Source organism: Trichomycterus rosablanca, chromosome 12 (genome assembly GCF_030014385.1).
Source record: "Trichomycterus rosablanca isolate fTriRos1 chromosome 12, fTriRos1.hap1, whole genome shotgun sequence".
NCBI classification, from domain to species: domain Eukaryota; kingdom Metazoa; phylum Chordata; class Actinopteri; order Siluriformes; family Trichomycteridae; genus Trichomycterus; species Trichomycterus rosablanca.
In genome coordinates this window covers 33,159,337-33,177,201 of record NC_085999.1, presented here as the reverse complement: position 1 = coordinate 33,177,201, position 17,865 = coordinate 33,159,337, and the positions used below count along the sequence as shown (strand labels likewise).

General features: G+C 38.9%; 1 protein-coding gene across 3 annotated transcripts; it reads left to right on the top strand.

The window, feature by feature from the left end:
- Nucleotides 1–619: 619 nt before the first annotated feature.
- senp7 (SUMO specific peptidase 7) lies at nt 620–17,159 on the top strand. Of its 3 annotated transcripts, XM_063005963.1 has the most exons (22): nt 620–763; nt 2,212–2,363; nt 2,750–2,836; nt 3,267–3,376; nt 5,403–5,997; nt 6,690–6,966; nt 7,391–7,554; nt 9,835–9,909; nt 10,068–10,101; nt 10,219–10,235; nt 10,410–10,425; nt 10,925–11,199; nt 11,882–12,018; nt 12,133–12,249; nt 12,444–12,563; nt 14,935–15,024; nt 15,141–15,301; nt 15,404–15,429; nt 15,550–15,593; nt 15,740–15,808; nt 16,559–16,709; nt 16,833–17,159. In XM_063005963.1, the coding sequence occupies exons 2-22, from the start codon at nt 2,247–2,249 to the stop codon at nt 17,010–17,012; spliced, it is 2,862 nt and encodes a 953-aa protein (XP_062862033.1). In that variant the 5' UTR covers nt 620–763; nt 2,212–2,246; the 3' UTR covers nt 17,013–17,159. The 3 variants fall into 3 exon arrangements, with proteins under 3 accessions (XP_062862033.1, XP_062862032.1, XP_062862034.1); XM_063005962.1 differs by having other exon boundaries at nt 10,219–10,425; XM_063005964.1 differs by lacking the exons at nt 620–763; nt 2,212–2,363; nt 2,750–2,836; nt 3,267–3,376 and adding an exon at nt 4,084–4,129 and having other exon boundaries at nt 10,219–10,425.
- Nucleotides 17,160–17,865: the final 706 nt, after the last annotated feature.

Here is a 17,865-nt window from a genome sequence, read left to right as displayed (position 1 = left end):
TATCCAGAGCGACTTACAGAAGTGCTTCCATAGTAAACATTACCTTCCTCTAGTTTAAGTGGACAGCTTGTTTAACAGTGTAACAAACTATTTATGTGGATTTTCACAATTTCTGTGGCTTGATCTTTTTTTTATCATCATCTGTAGTGGTGTGGGAAAGGTTTTCTAGGCACCCAGTGGTCCCCTAATAACAGCTTACCATTTGTTGTAAAACCTATGTGAGCAATGTCGCTAATTATTTGTATACCTTTTAGGTGGCGATTTAACATTCTATAATTCATAGTGTGAATGCATCAGTGTGGACCATAATCTCTCAGGAACAATGTGATATCACTGCCACAAAGAACGACGCGGTTCTGATTATTTTTAAGATGTTCCTAATAAAGTGGCCAGTTGGTGTATATGTAGGAAAACTTTCCTTTGAGGCGGGCTCTATTCTGGTTGGTGTCCAATCAGAGAAGACATGTGAATTTGAACCAATTAACGCACTGAGAACAGAGTTCGTCGGAAAGCGGGTAGGCAAAAAACATTGCATTCCTATGTGGATTAAGAAGCAGAACAACGTCCGGTTTACAGAGGAAGTTTTCATTCAGAGAAATAATTGTTAATGAGCATGTACGCTTACAGTGCTGTACAGATAGTCTTTTAGCATTAATTATTTGTAATTTAAGTCTCCTTCGGATATGCTCTGGATTAAATAGCGACTCAGAGCTCATAATAGCGAGAGAGAACTCAAGGAGTATCGGTGCAAAATGAATTTGCAGTAAGCTGTTAGCCTTTTATGCTAAACTAAAGCTGATTTTTAACATTGAACCAATTTCTCTAATAACATACTAGTAATTGTAATTTCTTATACATTGCACATTGTGTGTGTTGGAAATGTAGTATTTATTGCAAACGCTTGAACAACATTTTATACAAGTTAAGTGTTTTAAAAGTAGCTGCTGCGGCTGACCACTCAGAACTGCACAGTAGGGTCACAGTGTTCCGTACAGGTCATTCCTATTATAACGTTTTTAATTAGTTCAAATAAAACTGTTCTCATTGTTTAATTTGCACTTGAATTTACACTTTATGGACAAAAGTATTGTGACAATTAGTTACTGAATTAGTGTGCTATAGCAGGTGCTGGCTAACAGGCACAATAAATCAATTATATAAAGGAAATTATAGGGAAGGTCCTTTCCTGTTTCAGCATGACTGTGCCCCTGCTGGTTTAAAGAAACTCCAGTGGCCTGTACAGAGCCCTGACCACAGCACCACTGAACAGCTCTGGAAATGAACTGGAACATCATTTAAAGCAGCGTCGGTGCCCAGCAATACACATGCTCTTTTGACTGATTTTTACATGTGTGTTACATGTGTTTTACATGTGTTTTGTGCTTTCAGTAGTATTTTGGTAATTTAAGCATGGGCAAAGTGAAGCTGTTTTCAAGTAGGATAACATGTGGTAACCTGAGACTTACCGTCTTTAATGTTTATTTCTCTAACTGTAGTTATTAAATCAAATGGTATTCAAGAGATGGTGAAAATATGACTATGGATATCTGTACAGTTAAGCAAAGCTCTGGTTATGTAACAGTGTGTCACAAGTATGTCAAAGTAAATTGAAATTGCTTTACAATTCTTCACATATGAGTGGTTCCTGTTAATGCAAAGACACTTTTTGGGAACCTATCATCACAAATACAGGGCTATATCATTTATAAATCCATAAGTACTTAATCATTTCTTAAATCAAGGTGATAAAATATGTAGTGGGAAGTAAACTGTATGGCCAAAATATGTGGACGCTATCAGTCTCTTTTGATTTGATCCTTTAATTAGTCTTCCAATTAATCCCAGTAGTGATTAGTGTGATTGAAGTCAGGTCTTTGTGCAGGCCACTAAAGTTTCTCCACACCAACTTATCTAACCATAACTTTATAGAAACATAAATGGCATTTCCATAATATCATTTATATTAAACACCTCTTAACAGTGGGTGTGACTGAAACATCTGAACCTTCAGTACATTTGGCCATGTAGTGTATTTAGAGACTGTGACTATGACTTGTTCACATCCTGCCCAGTCCCTATTTGTTACATCACTTGTAATTTTAAACCAGGCTAATCAAAGTGAATTAAAATACATTAAGAGCACCATAACTTAGCTGAACTGCAATATTGGAAGCTTGTCTGATAATCTGTTCTGATTTTCTGTCTATACAGTTTAAGGGGTAAATAAGGCATTCCTGTCATCCACCATGCCCCATGATAAAGCTCATCTCTCTGGCATTTCTGACTCTAGCGGTGTTGCTGTAGATCACAGGAGAGCTCTGACACTCACACCAGTATCACTGGGGAAGCTTAATAACTGTCAAGTATGCACACTTCATACTTTTTTATGTTTATACATACATGCTTTTATTCAATGTTAAGTAAGACTGAATCCAAACGACCTTGAAGCAAAACATAGTTATCTCCAGACTACACATAAATCAGCAAAACCACAGAGATGCTGCACCTAAAGCTAAACAAAGCCTACCAGAACAGAAAAGCAAAAAAGGACTTGTGTCAATGCACCAAGCATTGTTATAGCAATTGTTATTAGCTGAAGAATGACAGTTTGTGTTGCAGGTGAAGTCATTGCAGGAGGTATCAACACTGTAAAAGCAAACATCTGTATGGACACACATGGGCTGTTTTATTGTGTTTGGCTTGAATGCCGCATTCTGTATTTTTAACTACCATTGTTTATGTGTGTCAGATTGGAAATCCTTTAAAAATTCCCAGGAGAAGAAATCTTGCTGAGGAGTATGAAGATGTGCCAAAAAGTGCCAAAAAGCCAAACAAGGTAAGGGTACAACAGAAGCATGATGATGATATCTAAACATGCATAGGTGAAAGACAAAATAACTGAAACAACACACACACACACACACACACACACACAAAATCTACTCTAGATTGATTAAAGTTTGAAGCAAGTTAAAGGATATTTAACCCCTGATTTTCTGGTAAATATACAGTGGAATCCATAATGGTATGGGCAGACATTTTGTGAAAAAAAACATGGTTGACCTAGGCCTTTTAGCTCTTCTATATTAATATATGATGTGGGTTTCAGTTATTTTGTCTACACTTATGAATTGGTTGAAAGCAGAAATTTGTGTATAATGATATAATAAATAAGCTGCTTTAGCTCTTGTGTTCTGTTGTCAAATCTCCCTTAGCCCTCTGTCCCCAACAAGTTTCAAACACAGTGATATTTATGCATCCGTTAGATCCACTGGACACAGCTGGCTGGTAATGACTCGCCCCCTCAGCAAGCTTTTCGCCAAAATGGAAAGAAAGCAAATGATGATGACAGTATGAAGAAGATGGACATTATGAGGTACTTCTTTTGTTACCAGTTAAATTGTTCAGATGTACCTTTAACACATGTACAAGTAGCCAGATGTTACATTATCGTGAGTATTTGCAAAAGTTATGAGTCAGTAGAAGTCCTTTGGATCAGTTATGCAAGAACTGAAGTGCCTTGTTTTGATTGTAATCAGTGTTGCACTACTTTTGGGGTGGTAGGGTGGCGCATCACAAGGTCCAGGGATCTGGTTTGAAACATACCTCTGGTGACCAAGTAAGTTAAACATGTGCACTTATAATGAACAGTTCATTTTACATTTTTTACATTTTCGGCATTTTAGCAGACGCCTTTATCCAAAGCGACTTACAGTACTGTGACAGTATATTTTCTAAGCAATTGAGGGTCAAGGGCCTTTCTCAAGGGCCCAACAGTGGCAACCTGTCAGTGGTGGGGCTTGAACCAGTGATCTTTTGTTTACTAGTCCAGTACCTTAACCGCTAGGCTACAATTGTCCCACAGTTCAAAACTCAGTTGTGCTATTGACTGACTGGGCAGTTGAAGGCGTCTGCACAGAGATGGTGAATAATGAAGAGCAGTGCATTAACCTGTCTTTGTCAAGTAAAGAGAAGTGGTTGGCAACTGCATATGTGTGGGAGGGGACATGTGTTAGGGATGACAAGGTTTAGAGTAGGGATCCGCAGCAGTGGAAGAAAGAACTGGATTATTGGATAGGACTAGATTGGAAGAAAAAGGGTAAAATACGTGAATGTACATACAAGGTAGGTGAGTATGTTTGTTTGTTTGTTTATTAGGATTTTAACGTCATGTTTTTACATTTTGGTTACATTCATGACAGACACAGTAGTTACTCATTACACAAGGTTTATCAATTCACAAGGTTATATCAAACACAGTCATGGACAATTTAGTATCTTCAATTCACCTCACTTGCATGTCTTTGGACTGTGGGAGGAAACCGGAGCACCCGGAGTAAACCCACGCAGACACGGGGAGAACATGCAAACTCCACACAGAAAGGACCCAGACCGCCCCAGGTGGGTATGTATTTAGTGTTAGTTCCTAATGTTAAGTATAAGTACACTATGGGTGTGTGGGGAAAAAAAACACCACACTGTTTCAACATTATAACCTTCAAACAACACAACCAGCAGCAGCAGTTCAGATGAAGACAATTCTGTAGAAATTGTGCATTTGGCAACCATGTGAAGAGCTTGGTATATAAAACATACTATATTAAAACAATAAAAACACAGTATTTTAAATACCTAATTATAGTGAAGAACAATTCTTATTTTCAGTTATAAAAATATTAGAAAATGTGTATTCTGTTCATATTTTTAGACCAAATTCTGTGAACATCTCTCTTGCTCTACTTATCTCTTATCATCTGCTTCATTCTGCTGCAAGTACTTACTGGCCAAACAAGATAAACAAGTGGAAGTCAGTAAATAAATATTAGTGTTTATTTTGGATTACTAACACGCTACATTTTATGGTTTAGATGCATACATCAAACTTAGTGATTGAATGTGCATGGTCATTTCCAGTTCCATTTTATTAACAACACTTTTTGCAGGCTAAATGACGAGCATATTTCTAATACTTTTAATTAGTTGCAGGCACAATTTTATATATGTATTTTTTAATGGACCAAACTGGTTTGTCAAATGTTTAAAGGTCAAGTAACTTCATGTAAAGTGTACCTTATTTGGAATTAAAAAAACAATAAAAACTGATGTGTAAAAGTCATAGAATAATTGACAGTGTGGTGTAATCGTAGGTAAATGTCATTTTTTTTAATTGTTTTCTGTGGAGGATGGGGGACACCAGGGGGGACACCAGACCTTCGCATGAGACTATATGTTTTTTTTTTTTAGTTGATTCATATTGTTGAGAATGTTTTGCAGTGGTTTGTGTTTTAGGTAACAGCAGACTTGATCAGGTGTTAGGATTTCTTCGTTGTTAGAGAGGAAGTGAGCTACTAGTACTTGTCCAACCAGCATTTGTGTATTCAAATGCTATGTTGTTGTTTTAGGCGGCAGGTTAAGGTGATTCTAACCGATGTTCTCCAGACAGAAGTGGGACGAAAATACTTGAGCAACTGTGGTAGAGCATCCATGCTAATCATCCAGTCAGAGCCAAAAAGAGAAGCCAGACTCTCAGCAGATCATGCAGATGGGCAGAGAGCATGTGCAGCATGCAAGGACCAGACCAAGTCATTGCCTCTCACACCTACTAATTCTTCAACGCTCAAAAGGACTAGTGCAGCGAACACTGAAGCGAGAGATACACACCTTTGCAAAGAAATGAAGCCCTCACCAACCAAACGATTAAAAATTGTCAAAGCACTAAAACAAACCACGCCAGCCTCTTCTGCTGAGAAAGATTCCTGTTCACCTAAAGAAACTGACTGTTCACCATGCAAACAAAGCCAAAAATTGTTGTCCAATCAGACAAGATCACCTAACTCTTTAAGTGGCAGTCCTCTGCATTCTGAAGGAACTGACTCGGAGATATCTGAAAGCAACATCACAGCCACTCAGAAACGCACTCCTTTAAGGGTCAAGCGGTCAGAACGCCTTAATGGAAAGGAATACCACTCCACAGAGTGCAAAGCCACGCCCCCCGAGGTGAGCTGATTCACACTTGCAGCCTTTAAATAGTAATTTGGCCACATGCATCTACTCACTAACTTGTAAGTCCTGCTACACATCATGTGGATTTAGTTAAAAAAAATTTTCATACATAAATTTTTTTTATAAAAACATGGCTAACGCTTGTGCTTACTGGCACACTTCAAATGAGCCTGGACACCTCTCCCTAGGGCTTCTGATAATTGTCAGTGGCCATGCACTGGTTAAACTAAGAACAATTCTTGTCAGGGAAAACCAAGGCAATGGATTAGATGTATTTAAGTTACCTCTAAGTTTCTGGTCAGAGGCCAATTACTTTTGCTTTTACTAAGTCAGTTTTTGAAGTTTCTTAAAAAAATGAAGTGAATATCTTACTGACCTGCCTTTTGACAACACTTTTACATCCTTACCTAGATGCTCCATTATACATCACACGCAAAAAAATTAAATATAGTAGCAACTCTATTGGTTGTTTACTAATTTGGCATATCATTTAGAACAGAACTATGTAGTTTGGGACAACGTATATCTGTATTTTATTTATATTTGTTTTTAGCCAAACAGATTAGTTCTGTAATTTATTGCTGCTTTTCTATATCTGTTATTATCTGTAGTGAAAGCTTTTTCTCACTGTTTTTGTTAGTACTGGCTGGCTGCTTATTTAGTTTTTTTCTTTTCTGTTTTTGTAGCACAGTGAAAGTGAAATTTGTGCAGAAGAAATGAGAGATGAAAAGGAAGACAGTGACAGGGAGAAGGATGAGACTCAGCAACAAAATGGAGAAGCGCTAGAAGATGCTGATCCAGGGGCCAGATGCAGTGTGCTCCGTCTGTCTGAAGTGGCAGCTGAGGACTGTTCAGAGCTGGAATTGAGTGATCCAGAAGTTCAGAGCTCCCCGGATGAACTCGCCCTCGACTCGGAGCATGCGGAAGTCAGAAAGGCCTGTAAATCAGACACACCTGAACCAAGTAAATAAGTTATTTCTAAAAGCTGTAAAATAATAATAATAATGATTCCTTTTGAAGGCAATATAAATCTTATGAATTAATAGCAAAAGAAAAATTTACTAGATTTTAAAGTTCTTTAAGCTTATGTTGTGTTGTTTTATTTTACAATGGACAATAGAAAAAACTCCTAAATTCTATTTATTAATTAAGCAGCAAGTTCCAATCATTTTTTGCAATGTTTCATGGCTGATCAACAGATATCTTTCTTTTAGTGTCAAGTTGTGAGACTTGGGCAGGGAAAAACTTACTGAATATTATAGGAAAGAAAGCTTTAAAGGAACCAGATTTAACAAGGAACCATCCTCCTAAATTATGACGCTGTCTCTGTCCACACTGTTCTAAGTTTACAAAGCTAAACATATTACAAAATCTCACTCTCTTTCAGTTGTTCTATCCAGTGAGGAAGAGGAGGGAGACGACAGCGGTACATCACACCTACGAACACCAGAGGGAGCTAAAGATCCATTCAGGCAACCCAAAGCTTCACCGGCTGTAAATAGGAAAAAGATGTTTGACATGAACGCTCATCCTTTAGAGATGCACAGCCAGGTGGGCATGACTCACCCCCTCACTCACACACACACACACACACACACACACACACACACAAAGCACACAAAGCACCTCTATTGTATCTGGACAGAAGTGCAAGTTCTAAAAAAAAAAATGTAGTTCACTCTTATCTAACACATATCTTGTATTTTAATTTATAAAGACTCTTTTTTATGTGATGTCCTAGCTGTGTTCCAAACCATGTACTGTTGTCTACAGTCTCTAACAAAATAATTTGAAGTGCGCTTATTACATCTACGTTTACATCTACAGTATTGGTATTTAGCCAGCCCCTCTATCCAAAGCAACAATTGTGACTTTATATATTACAAGCAATTAAAGGTTAAGAGCCCTGCTCAGGGGGGGCAACAAGTGACTACATTTACAGAATTTATGGGACGCTTATATCCAAAGTGTTTCACAATCGTGAAGATATTCAATGCAAGAAATTAAAGGTTGAGGGCCTTGTTTAGAGGCCCAACAGTGTCACCTTTGTCATGCTGGGGCTTGAACCAGCAACCTTTAGATTTTTTTTATTTCAAAACTGTTTAACATATGCAATATATGTTACCCTTTTTGTAAGTTTGAATGTGTGTTTTTGTTGGTTGGGGAAGGGGTTTTAAATAATATTTCAGTAACGCCTTCAATTATTTGATAAAATATGACCACTTGACTGAGCTTGTTGGAAGGTTTTTATAAACAAATGATATTATAATAAAGTGACCTCTGTGTGAACCTTTTAGCTCGTTTAAAAAGGCTTCTCACAAAACTTTAAAGTATGTCTGTGAGAATTTCTGCCCATTCAGTCCAAAGAGCATTTGTATGGTTGGGCACTGATGTTGGTCAGGAAAACCTTAAGTGATGTTTCAGTTTATTCCACATCTAGTTAAGCTCTCTAAAACTCCATGGTAGATCAGTAACATAATTTCCTGGCAGATCCTGTACAGTCTAAGTCGTAATGTGGAACACAGCTTATTTGAATAGTGGTTTCCCTATTTCTAAGATTTGTGTGCTGAGTTAGGGACTTTCTCATCTCTTACAGATTTCTGGCTTCCTCTGTACATATCCCTTTGTAATGGCTATTTTGTGCCAATGCTGTTAAATGCCAAGTGGAGTTTGTGTGCAGCTTCAGAACCTGTTGGCTCAGTCTAAAAGCATTATGTTGAAAAGACTGGGCAAGTTCTATTTTTGATACTTTTCAGCTGAGCTTGGCTCTTCAAAACATTTTAAAGATAAAAGCAGATACTACGGCATTTGCAAGTTGCTTTATAGAAAGCTGGACGTTTTGTGATTCACAGCCTTAGCCGTAATGAATAAAAGATGCCAACTGAGCCAAAAAATGATTTGTATGCACAGTCCCCTTGGAGGGTTCTATGATTATATACTCACACCATGTGTCTCTGATTGCTAAAAAACACAGGCACCACTGTGTGACAGTTGCAAATAACAGTTATCTGAAGAATTTAGTGCTGCGCACACACAAACGCACCTGCCTTTGCGTGCAATAGATTAGCTTTTGCTATTGAACAATGCTCTGTTTGTTTGATCCTGTGGGAAGATATTGTCAGTTAAAAGCCTCTAGGTGATTATAACAAGCTGTGTACAATCTGCATGGCTATGTTTCATGTACACTATATGACCAAAATTATGTGGACACATAATCATGAGCTAGTTGGACATCCACAACATTTGGAAGTGTGTTTGTAGGAATTTGTGCCCATGTGTATGAGCATCTGTGGGTCAGGCATTGCTTTTAAGCTGCTTATGCCCTTGAGCCCAGAATGTACTTTATTTTGTTATGTTGGGTGAGTGTGTGAAGTGTGATAAGCTATCGTCTCTCTGGTTTGGGCTGCAGATTTCTGCTCTTTTCTTCTGTTATTTTGGCCTTCCATTCATTTAGATATCTTTTTTTTTTTACTTTTTGGGTTGTGACTCTTTAGCCACAGGATTGTTCTACCTTGGTTAAAAACCTACAATTGGATTCATATCTAAAGACCTGGCATACCCCTAAAGAGGTTGTTTTTCTCCATTACAATGTACGGCTTGAAACACATCATGTGCAAACAAGGTATATTTAATTGCTCTGCCATAGCTTTACTGTTCTTTTCTAAATAATAAACAGAAACATAACTGCTTGCAAACTCTTCACTGGACTTAAACACTTTTTTTGTGTTCTTTGTGACACTAGGAAGTCTTTATTTAAATGCCAAAAGCCAGGACATTGCTGGTTTAGGACATGCTTCAGTTCTAACAATTCTGATTACATCTATTCAACAGTGTCCAGTGATGGAGCTTCAGTTCTCTGCCCTCTACATGGGTGGCCTGAGTGCCGTGACCAGTGGGCTTGTGAAGGTGTGTCCATTAGCTATATACCAATTACAGTATACATAGGTAAACTAGTTTGATGCGTTTCAGCTTTTGAGTCTTGAAAATCAATTTTTCTGTTTAGCAAATGTTAACATTCATTTGGCTTTCTGTTCTGTAGTGGATATTTTTGCTTTCTCTTGCAGATCGCAGATGACTCTGTCACCATTTCATTAAAAGGTACGATGGAGGTGGAGTCTGTCTGAAACGTTTACTTGAAATGACTTGTATGTGAGAGAACTTTTTAAACCATGTGTCACCACTTTCACCTAATTTTTTTCTCTTATTTTTTCATAGACACCTCAGGTGCTGAGGTAAAAACTTCAGTGTCGACTGTGTATGTGTGCAAGTACAGTGTGTGGGAGAATCATATGGTGCGAAACATAGCATTGTTTAAAGAAAATGAAGTCCCACTTTCATCCCTCCTCCTCTTGTGGCTAGCTGAAGCTCAGGCTCGACGCGTGTATAACGATCTGTCTGCCCTACAGCCAGAGACACAGCCAGGTGAGTCAGTTCCACAATAGAATTGCGGACATCTGCAGTATCACCTCCTCCAGTTACATTACATTAGTATGGTGTAATGATGCCAGTGTAAAACAATTATACTGTACCACTTGCCACTGTGCTTGAACATTGACCCAGTTTGCAGCTCACCTGACAAATCCTGACAAATTGGTTATAAGACATTGACAAAAGCGAAGCACGTCTCCAAATCATGACCATTGTGAGAAGCTTTAAACTGTAATACATTTTATTAAGCATCACAGCAAACAAAGCACGAAATGCCTATAATGTGAAGGCTTTTAAAACTGCTTTGCCATCTTGTAAAGAATAAACAGAACAGTGCAAGGGAGTCTGGGACATGTATTCAGTAATCCACTTTAGTATTTTTAATAAAAGAATGCAGTATCTCATAAACCACCACAAACTGTAACTGTGATTCTTTAAAGCTGATCACATCTTATGTTTTTTTTTTCTTTCTCCTATTCACTCTGTTCTTCAGCTGAAGGCAGTGTGTGTGTTTTGCTGTGTGTATGTGAGCCTTTGAATGGAGTCCAAGGTGCCCTTCTTGCCTCTATAATGGACATAGTAGGCATCAGGCATAACAACTCTGCTCTCCTATCCCCACTCCCGCACGATGACGCTCTGAAGATCCTGCAGGATGGTCAAGACACACACCTGCTGCAGCTGCTGCAACCCAGAGCAGACACACAAACTGTGGCACAGGAGTCCAGATCCTCACCAGCGCCAGCGGGTGCAGCTTCATCCACAGCTAAGGTGTGTAGTTCAAATGTGGTTCTTGTGCATCTGTATGTCTGTGTACATTAGTCAACAATGCACCTAAGATGTGTTTGACCTTCTGATTTAAACAGATGTTTGGGAATTCTTTTCACAGTGTGCATGACTGTTGCACTGCAAGGACCATGAAGTTTAACATAAAATAAAAAATGTGATGCCAGCTGCATTTTATACAGTTAGGGGTGATGAGGTGCACCTAAGCAGTCAAACTCTTTTATCTAAACACAACTTTCTTTCTTTACTTTGTTTTTAGGAAGTTAGTTTGACTAGTATGCAACATTACCTATAGCAGATTTATCCATTGTAAGTACATACCAAGTACGTTCAGATAAGTAGGAAACAAAAAAAAGTTTATGGAACTGTTGCCCTGATGTCTAAATTCCTAAAAAATTCCTAAGTTCCTAAAAAATGTTCCTATGGCTGTGGGACACTCAATGGTGATCTGCATTAAAAGTAGAAGTTTAGCTATTTTTTTTGTTGTGAAAATTGTTATTAAAAACGAAATGCCATTATTTACCCCCAATGCTTTAAAAAAAAAAACAACTGAAAAAATATGAGGTGATTGTTTTGGTAGATGTAACAGTAGGTTGTATCATCAGCAGTAAAATAGTGCAGCATTTCTAAAACGTGGGTTTGAGTGTGTGTATGTGTGTGTTCATAGGCCCAGGAGTCAGATACCCATGCAGATTCAGTCTATACACTTTGTCACAGCAAAACTCAGGGTAATTACATCGTGTCCTTGGCACGTAAACCTACAGCAGACTGGAGTCCATACCAGCACTGTGGTCCTGCACGCAGGTACTGAATGCCTATACTTTCTGTCCAGTGCACTAAGTATAAAAGACACAAATGTAATTCCAAACATAGAGTGGGTTTGTACAAAACTTGTGCTTGTTTACTTTGTTTGTTTAGACTGATCCAGTTTCCTCCACCACCATCTAAAGGAGCCATTACTGTGACCACTGAAGACCTGGAGTGTCTAGATAGTGGGGAGTTTCTTAATGATGTCATCATTGACTTCTACCTCAAGTAAGCCATTACATTCCCATTATGGTGCCAGTGATGTCTAAATGCCACGTTGACCACAAGTAGTACTGCGGGGCAGCTAAAGTGTTTATAATGAGCAGTGCAAGCAAAATAGGTTACATAATTTTAACATATAATTGAACTGTTTGATATTTAGCAATGTGTTCATAAATTCTGTGTGTTTATGTGTGTTAAAGGTATCTGTTTGTGCAGAAGGCCCCTCGAGCATCAGTTAAAAGATCTCACGTGTTTAGCAGTTTCTTTTATAAGCAGCTCACACGGCGAGACAATGCTAATGAAGACATCAGCAGCACACCGTAAGTACATGTGAGAATGAGGAAAAAATCAAGTAGTTCACATGCCTCTTTATGCAGACGTGGAAACCCTTACCTAATTCCACATTTCAATTTCAATTTCAATTTCAAAGCTTTATTGTCATATGTACAGTAGGAAACGTGTTTCCCTGTACAATGAAATTCTTATTTTGCTGTCCACACATGATGTAACAAAGTACAAAGATAATAATAAAATCAAATTAAGAAATAAAAGTTAGATATAGTAAAAAAAAAAAACACGCTGAGTATAAGTTATGTACATTGTGCAAGAAAAGAGCAGATATATTGCAATCAGACAATATAGTTACATGTGCAAAATGTAAAGACAGTAGTGTAAACATACATGTGCAGCTGTATGTAGACCTGTAAACAGTCATATGTGGTATAGTGCAAGTATTGTGTGCAAGTGTGATAGTGTCTATGAATAATCAGCTCAGCTGTTTAAGAGTCTGATAGCTGTGGGAAAGAAAGAGATCTTTAGCCTTGTTGTCCTGCATTTCACACTTCTGTATCTCCGGCCTGAGGGTAGAAGTGTGAATAGTCCATGTTGGGGGTGGGTGGGGTCTTTGATGATGGACGCAGCTCTCCTGTGGACTCTGTGATGGTAGATGCTCTGGAGAGAGGGTTGTACCGTCCTGGTGATTTTCGTAGCAGTCTTTATCACTCTCTCCAGGCGTTTGCGATCCTTCACAGTAGAACTGCCGTACCACACGGTGATGCAATTGGTCAGGATGGACTCAATGATGCAGCGGTAGAAGTTGCTGAGTATTTTGGGTGACATGCCAAATTTCCTCAGCCTCCTCAAGAAATACAACCGCTGCTGAGCCCTCTTTAACACCTGTGTGGTGTTTAGTGTCCAAGTGAGGTCATCACTGATGTGGACCCCTAGGTATTTAAAACTGTTCACCCTCTCCACCTCAAGGTCCCGGATAAACAGTGGCTGATGAGGTCTCCTCTCCCTCCTCATGTCCACTATCATCTCCTTGGTCTTGTCTATGTTGAGTGTAAGGTTATTGTCCACACACCAGGTAACCAGACTGTTCACCTCACTCCTGTAGGCTGCCTCCTCTCCTCCAGTGATACGACCTATCACAGCAGTGTCGTCAGCAAACTTCAGGATGATGTTGTCGGGGTGGGAGGCGACACAGTCGTGGGTAAACAGGGTGTAGAGGATAGGGCTGAGGACACAGCCCTGCGGGGTACCAATATTGGTGATTATGCTGGCTGATGTCCTGTTTCCAATCCTAACAGACTGAGGCCTACCAGTCAGGAAGTTTAAAAGCCAGTCACAGATGGTGGGGTGTAGTCCAAGAGATGACAGTTTATGTGTAAGTTTGTGAGGTATAACCGTGTTAAAGGCGGAGCTGTAGTCAATAAAGAGTATCCTGACGTAGGAGTCTTTATATTCCAGGTGTGAGAGAGAGACATGAAGGGCTGCGGCGATGGCATCCGAGGTAGACCTGTTGGCCCTGTATGCATATTGTAGAGGGTCTGTAGTGCCTGGTATATTGCTCTGAATGTGGGCCAGCACCACTCTCTCGAAGCACTTCATAATGATTGGAGTGAGTGCTACTGGCCTGTAGTCATTCAGACAAGATGGGGGATTCTTCTTGGGGAGAGGGACGATGGTGGTGGTCTTGTAACAGGTGGGAACTGTGCATTGTCTGAGGGAAAGGTTGAAGATAGAAGTAAAAACATCAGCCATTTTTATTGTTAATTACTATTTTTTTTATTAATTTGATATAATTTGAATTTAAAGTTGCTGTTGCAGCAAGTAGGTGTGTCACCATCCGGCCTTCCCTCCCTCAGACGCAGGCAACTGTTTCTGTTGAACACTTAAACCAGGCTAGTGACACGGCCTGCTAGCGAATTAAATCATTGCAACCCTAGCAGAAGCCTAAACCGCTTAAAGCTTGACTGTGGGGTCTAAACCTTTACCTAATATTGGAGTTTTTACATTTCATATATTTATGTCGGGCAGCACGGTGACTCAGTGGGTAGCACTGTTGCCTCACAGCAAGAAGGTCCTGGGTTCGGTTCCCAGGTAGAGCTGTCCGGGTTCTTTCTGTGTGAAGTTTGCATGTTCTCCCCGTGTCTCGTGGGTTTCCTGCGGGTGCCCCAGAGTCCAAAGACGTGCAAGTGATGTGAATTGGAGATACAAATTGTCCGTGACTGTGTTTGACATTAAACTTGTGAATCTTGTGTAATCAGTAATTACCTGTCCTGTCATGAATGTAACCAAAGTGTGTAAAACATGATGTTAAAAATACTAATAAAATAAAGAATATACAGTATATATGTCAGCACACTTTTGTTGGTCAAAATTAAAAGGTTTTTGCTTGTGTTCTTGCAGTCAGTTCAGAAGGCACCAGCGGGTCAGGACATGGACTCGTCATGTGGACATCTTTGAGAAGGACTTTCTGTTTGTCCCTGTCAATCAAGAGTGAGTGTGAGGATGTGAAAATCCATGCATAGTACCGGGGCGGGGGATTGGTCTCGTGTTATTTGCATCACTATCTCCAAGTTAGTTCAGTTGCTGACTTTATCTGTATGTTGTAGAGCTCACTGGTATATGGTGGTGATATGTTTCCCTGGGTTGGAGGAGCCACAGTATGTGGAGAGAAAAGACCAAGAGAAAAAAGTGCATGATGGGACTGAGAATTCCAGTAACTCTACCGCTCATAGTGAATCTCAGCAAGGTGATGGAGAGAAAAATCCAGGTATATTCTAATAGAGTGATCTGAACGAGCAACTTAAGTTTTACTGGGTGTTTTATTGTACATTTAAGATAACCGATTGTTTTTTTGTTTTTTTTATCCTAGATGAAAGGACTTCTTCTGGTCCACCAGTAAGTGACGTTAATGTCTAGTAATGTTCTTAATTAAATTTAAATTATACAAAAGTAATTACTTATACTGTATAGTACATCCTTAAATTAATGTGCTGAAAAACATGTTTGTTTGTGTAGACCTGCACAGTTAAAACCTGTAAACAACAGACTATCTGTAAGAGGTATGTGTGTGTAGGTGTCTCTTCCAGTTATATCAAATATTAAGTTGTAGTATTGTGATGTTTTATTAATACATGTACATGTAAAGTGCATTTGTGTGATGATTTTTTATGTATTTTTTTTTTTTTTTTGCGATATTTTCCCCCAGACCCTGCATTCTGATAATGGACTCTCTAAAGCTTTCTGTTCATGAGCGCATCTTGAAGCTCCTACGCGAGTAAGTGCTGACTATACCACTTTTTCTTGTTTTACAAGAAATTGTTTTATACTATTAAAACCAACAACAGATTCTTTCTCAATCTATGTGGTCAGAACAGCAAACACTATGTCTGATGTAATACAAGCACTGCGTATCATTTGACTATTACCATTCCTACAGTGAAACGTGCTGGTGGTAGGGTCATTCTATGGTTGTGCTTCCCAGCAGTGGGGTCTGAGAGACTGTTGCGAATTGAGGGATGAATGACTGCAGCTGATTACAGGAACATCCCCCAAGAGAACTCCTCCAGAGCTCACGCTAACTCAGACTGGGGTGAAAGACTGAAACATATGTGTCTGAATGTTCTTGAGTAGCCCAGACAAAGCACAGGATTATATCACATTAAACATCTGTGAAGAGAATAGAAGATCATTACAGTTCATTACAGACACTCTCCGTCTGCATACTTTTAAAATTTTCTGTGTCAGTTGGGTTTTATACAGATAGAACAGCAGTAAAAGCATTCAACTGTGCCAAATAAAGTTCTTCATGAGTACATACATACACATGTATGTATGTATTCATACTCACCTAGCACTTCATTAGGAATAGTTGAATAAAATGCTTGTTTAATGTTTTTCTATCTGTATTAAACTCAACTAATCAATCAGTCAAACATTCTTCTTAACTATGTTTCTTAAGGATCACAGTTTAGAGCTGCCAGGTTAAGAGTTTTGTTTGAAAGAAAAAATGTTTTTTTTTTTTTAGGTATCTGCAGGTTGAGTGGGAGGTCAAACGAGGTGGATTTCGGGACTTCAGTGCTGAACGGATGGTGGGCTCCCATTGCAAAGTTCCTCTCCAGGACAACAGTAGTGACTGTGGTCTGTATTTACTGCAGTATGCTGAGAGTTTTCTACAGGTAAACAATCAATAAATAATAAATAAATAAAACCACATATGTTTTTTATTAATCTGCTGACTGCTGAATGATTTTTGTCTGAAGATTGGAAATAAATGTAGCCTATGTGGACACTCTTTGCAGGATCCAGTGGTGCACTTTGACCTTCCATTGAGGCTAGAGAACTGGTTTCCAAGACAGAAAGTTCGAGAAAAACGGCAGGAGATTCGGGATCTGATATTGTACCTATACCGATTTCAGCAAGACTCGCTGAGAAATGAGGTCTCACAGCATAGCACAGAAACAGAGAACATTGTGGAGTAATGTCACGTGTAGTAAAACATGCTTCTATAATGTATTTTTATTTATTTGTCACTTGTGTTATTATGCTTTTATACACATTATTGTGAAACTTTTACAATGTAATAAATTTTTCATGTTGAAGTGAACATCTTGGTTTGCTTATGTTAAGACCTTGTTATATTTCAGTTGTTATGTAAAAAGTTCAGACTTGGTGTGTTTACAAGCTGGTCTGAAAATAGAGTGATTGAGCTTAAGCTCTTTAGTGTGGTCGTTTTTTTTCATGTGTTGGAAGAGTCAGGTAGGGACAGTTACTAGATGTGGATATTCTCTGGATTTCTAACAACCAGAGAAGGGATCCAAGCATGGAAATGTATGTAGTAAAGAGTAATTGAACTAATACTGGGCCGAGATTAGACAGATTTATAGACCCCCGCTGCGCTAGTAATCCTAGTAACTGTAGTTTGTCATGCAGAGATGTGACAGAACCATTTTAATACCAGTTTAAACTGAATATTTAAAACAGTCGAATTTGAATTCTCTGGTTGTCTTTGGATGTCTTTCCCTCCTGTCCCTGTCACCCTAACTCTTGAGCACATTTTCCCTGCCAGACACTCCTTAACTCTAGGTACTTCTTGGCAAGCTGCTCAACAAGATTAGCAAATAAGATTAGAGAGCAAGAAACATGCATAATCCCACCTGTTTACTTGTAATAGGAGGAGACCAAACAGTATCTGAACAGTACTGTACTGCTGCAATAGAATCTACTACTGTAGGTCAGACGTTACGTGCCGTGTACAGAAACGAGAAACTATGGAGTCGCTCCTTGCTGCATGCAATATGCTAACAAAAGTCAAAGCTGTTTTTCCATGTCTTC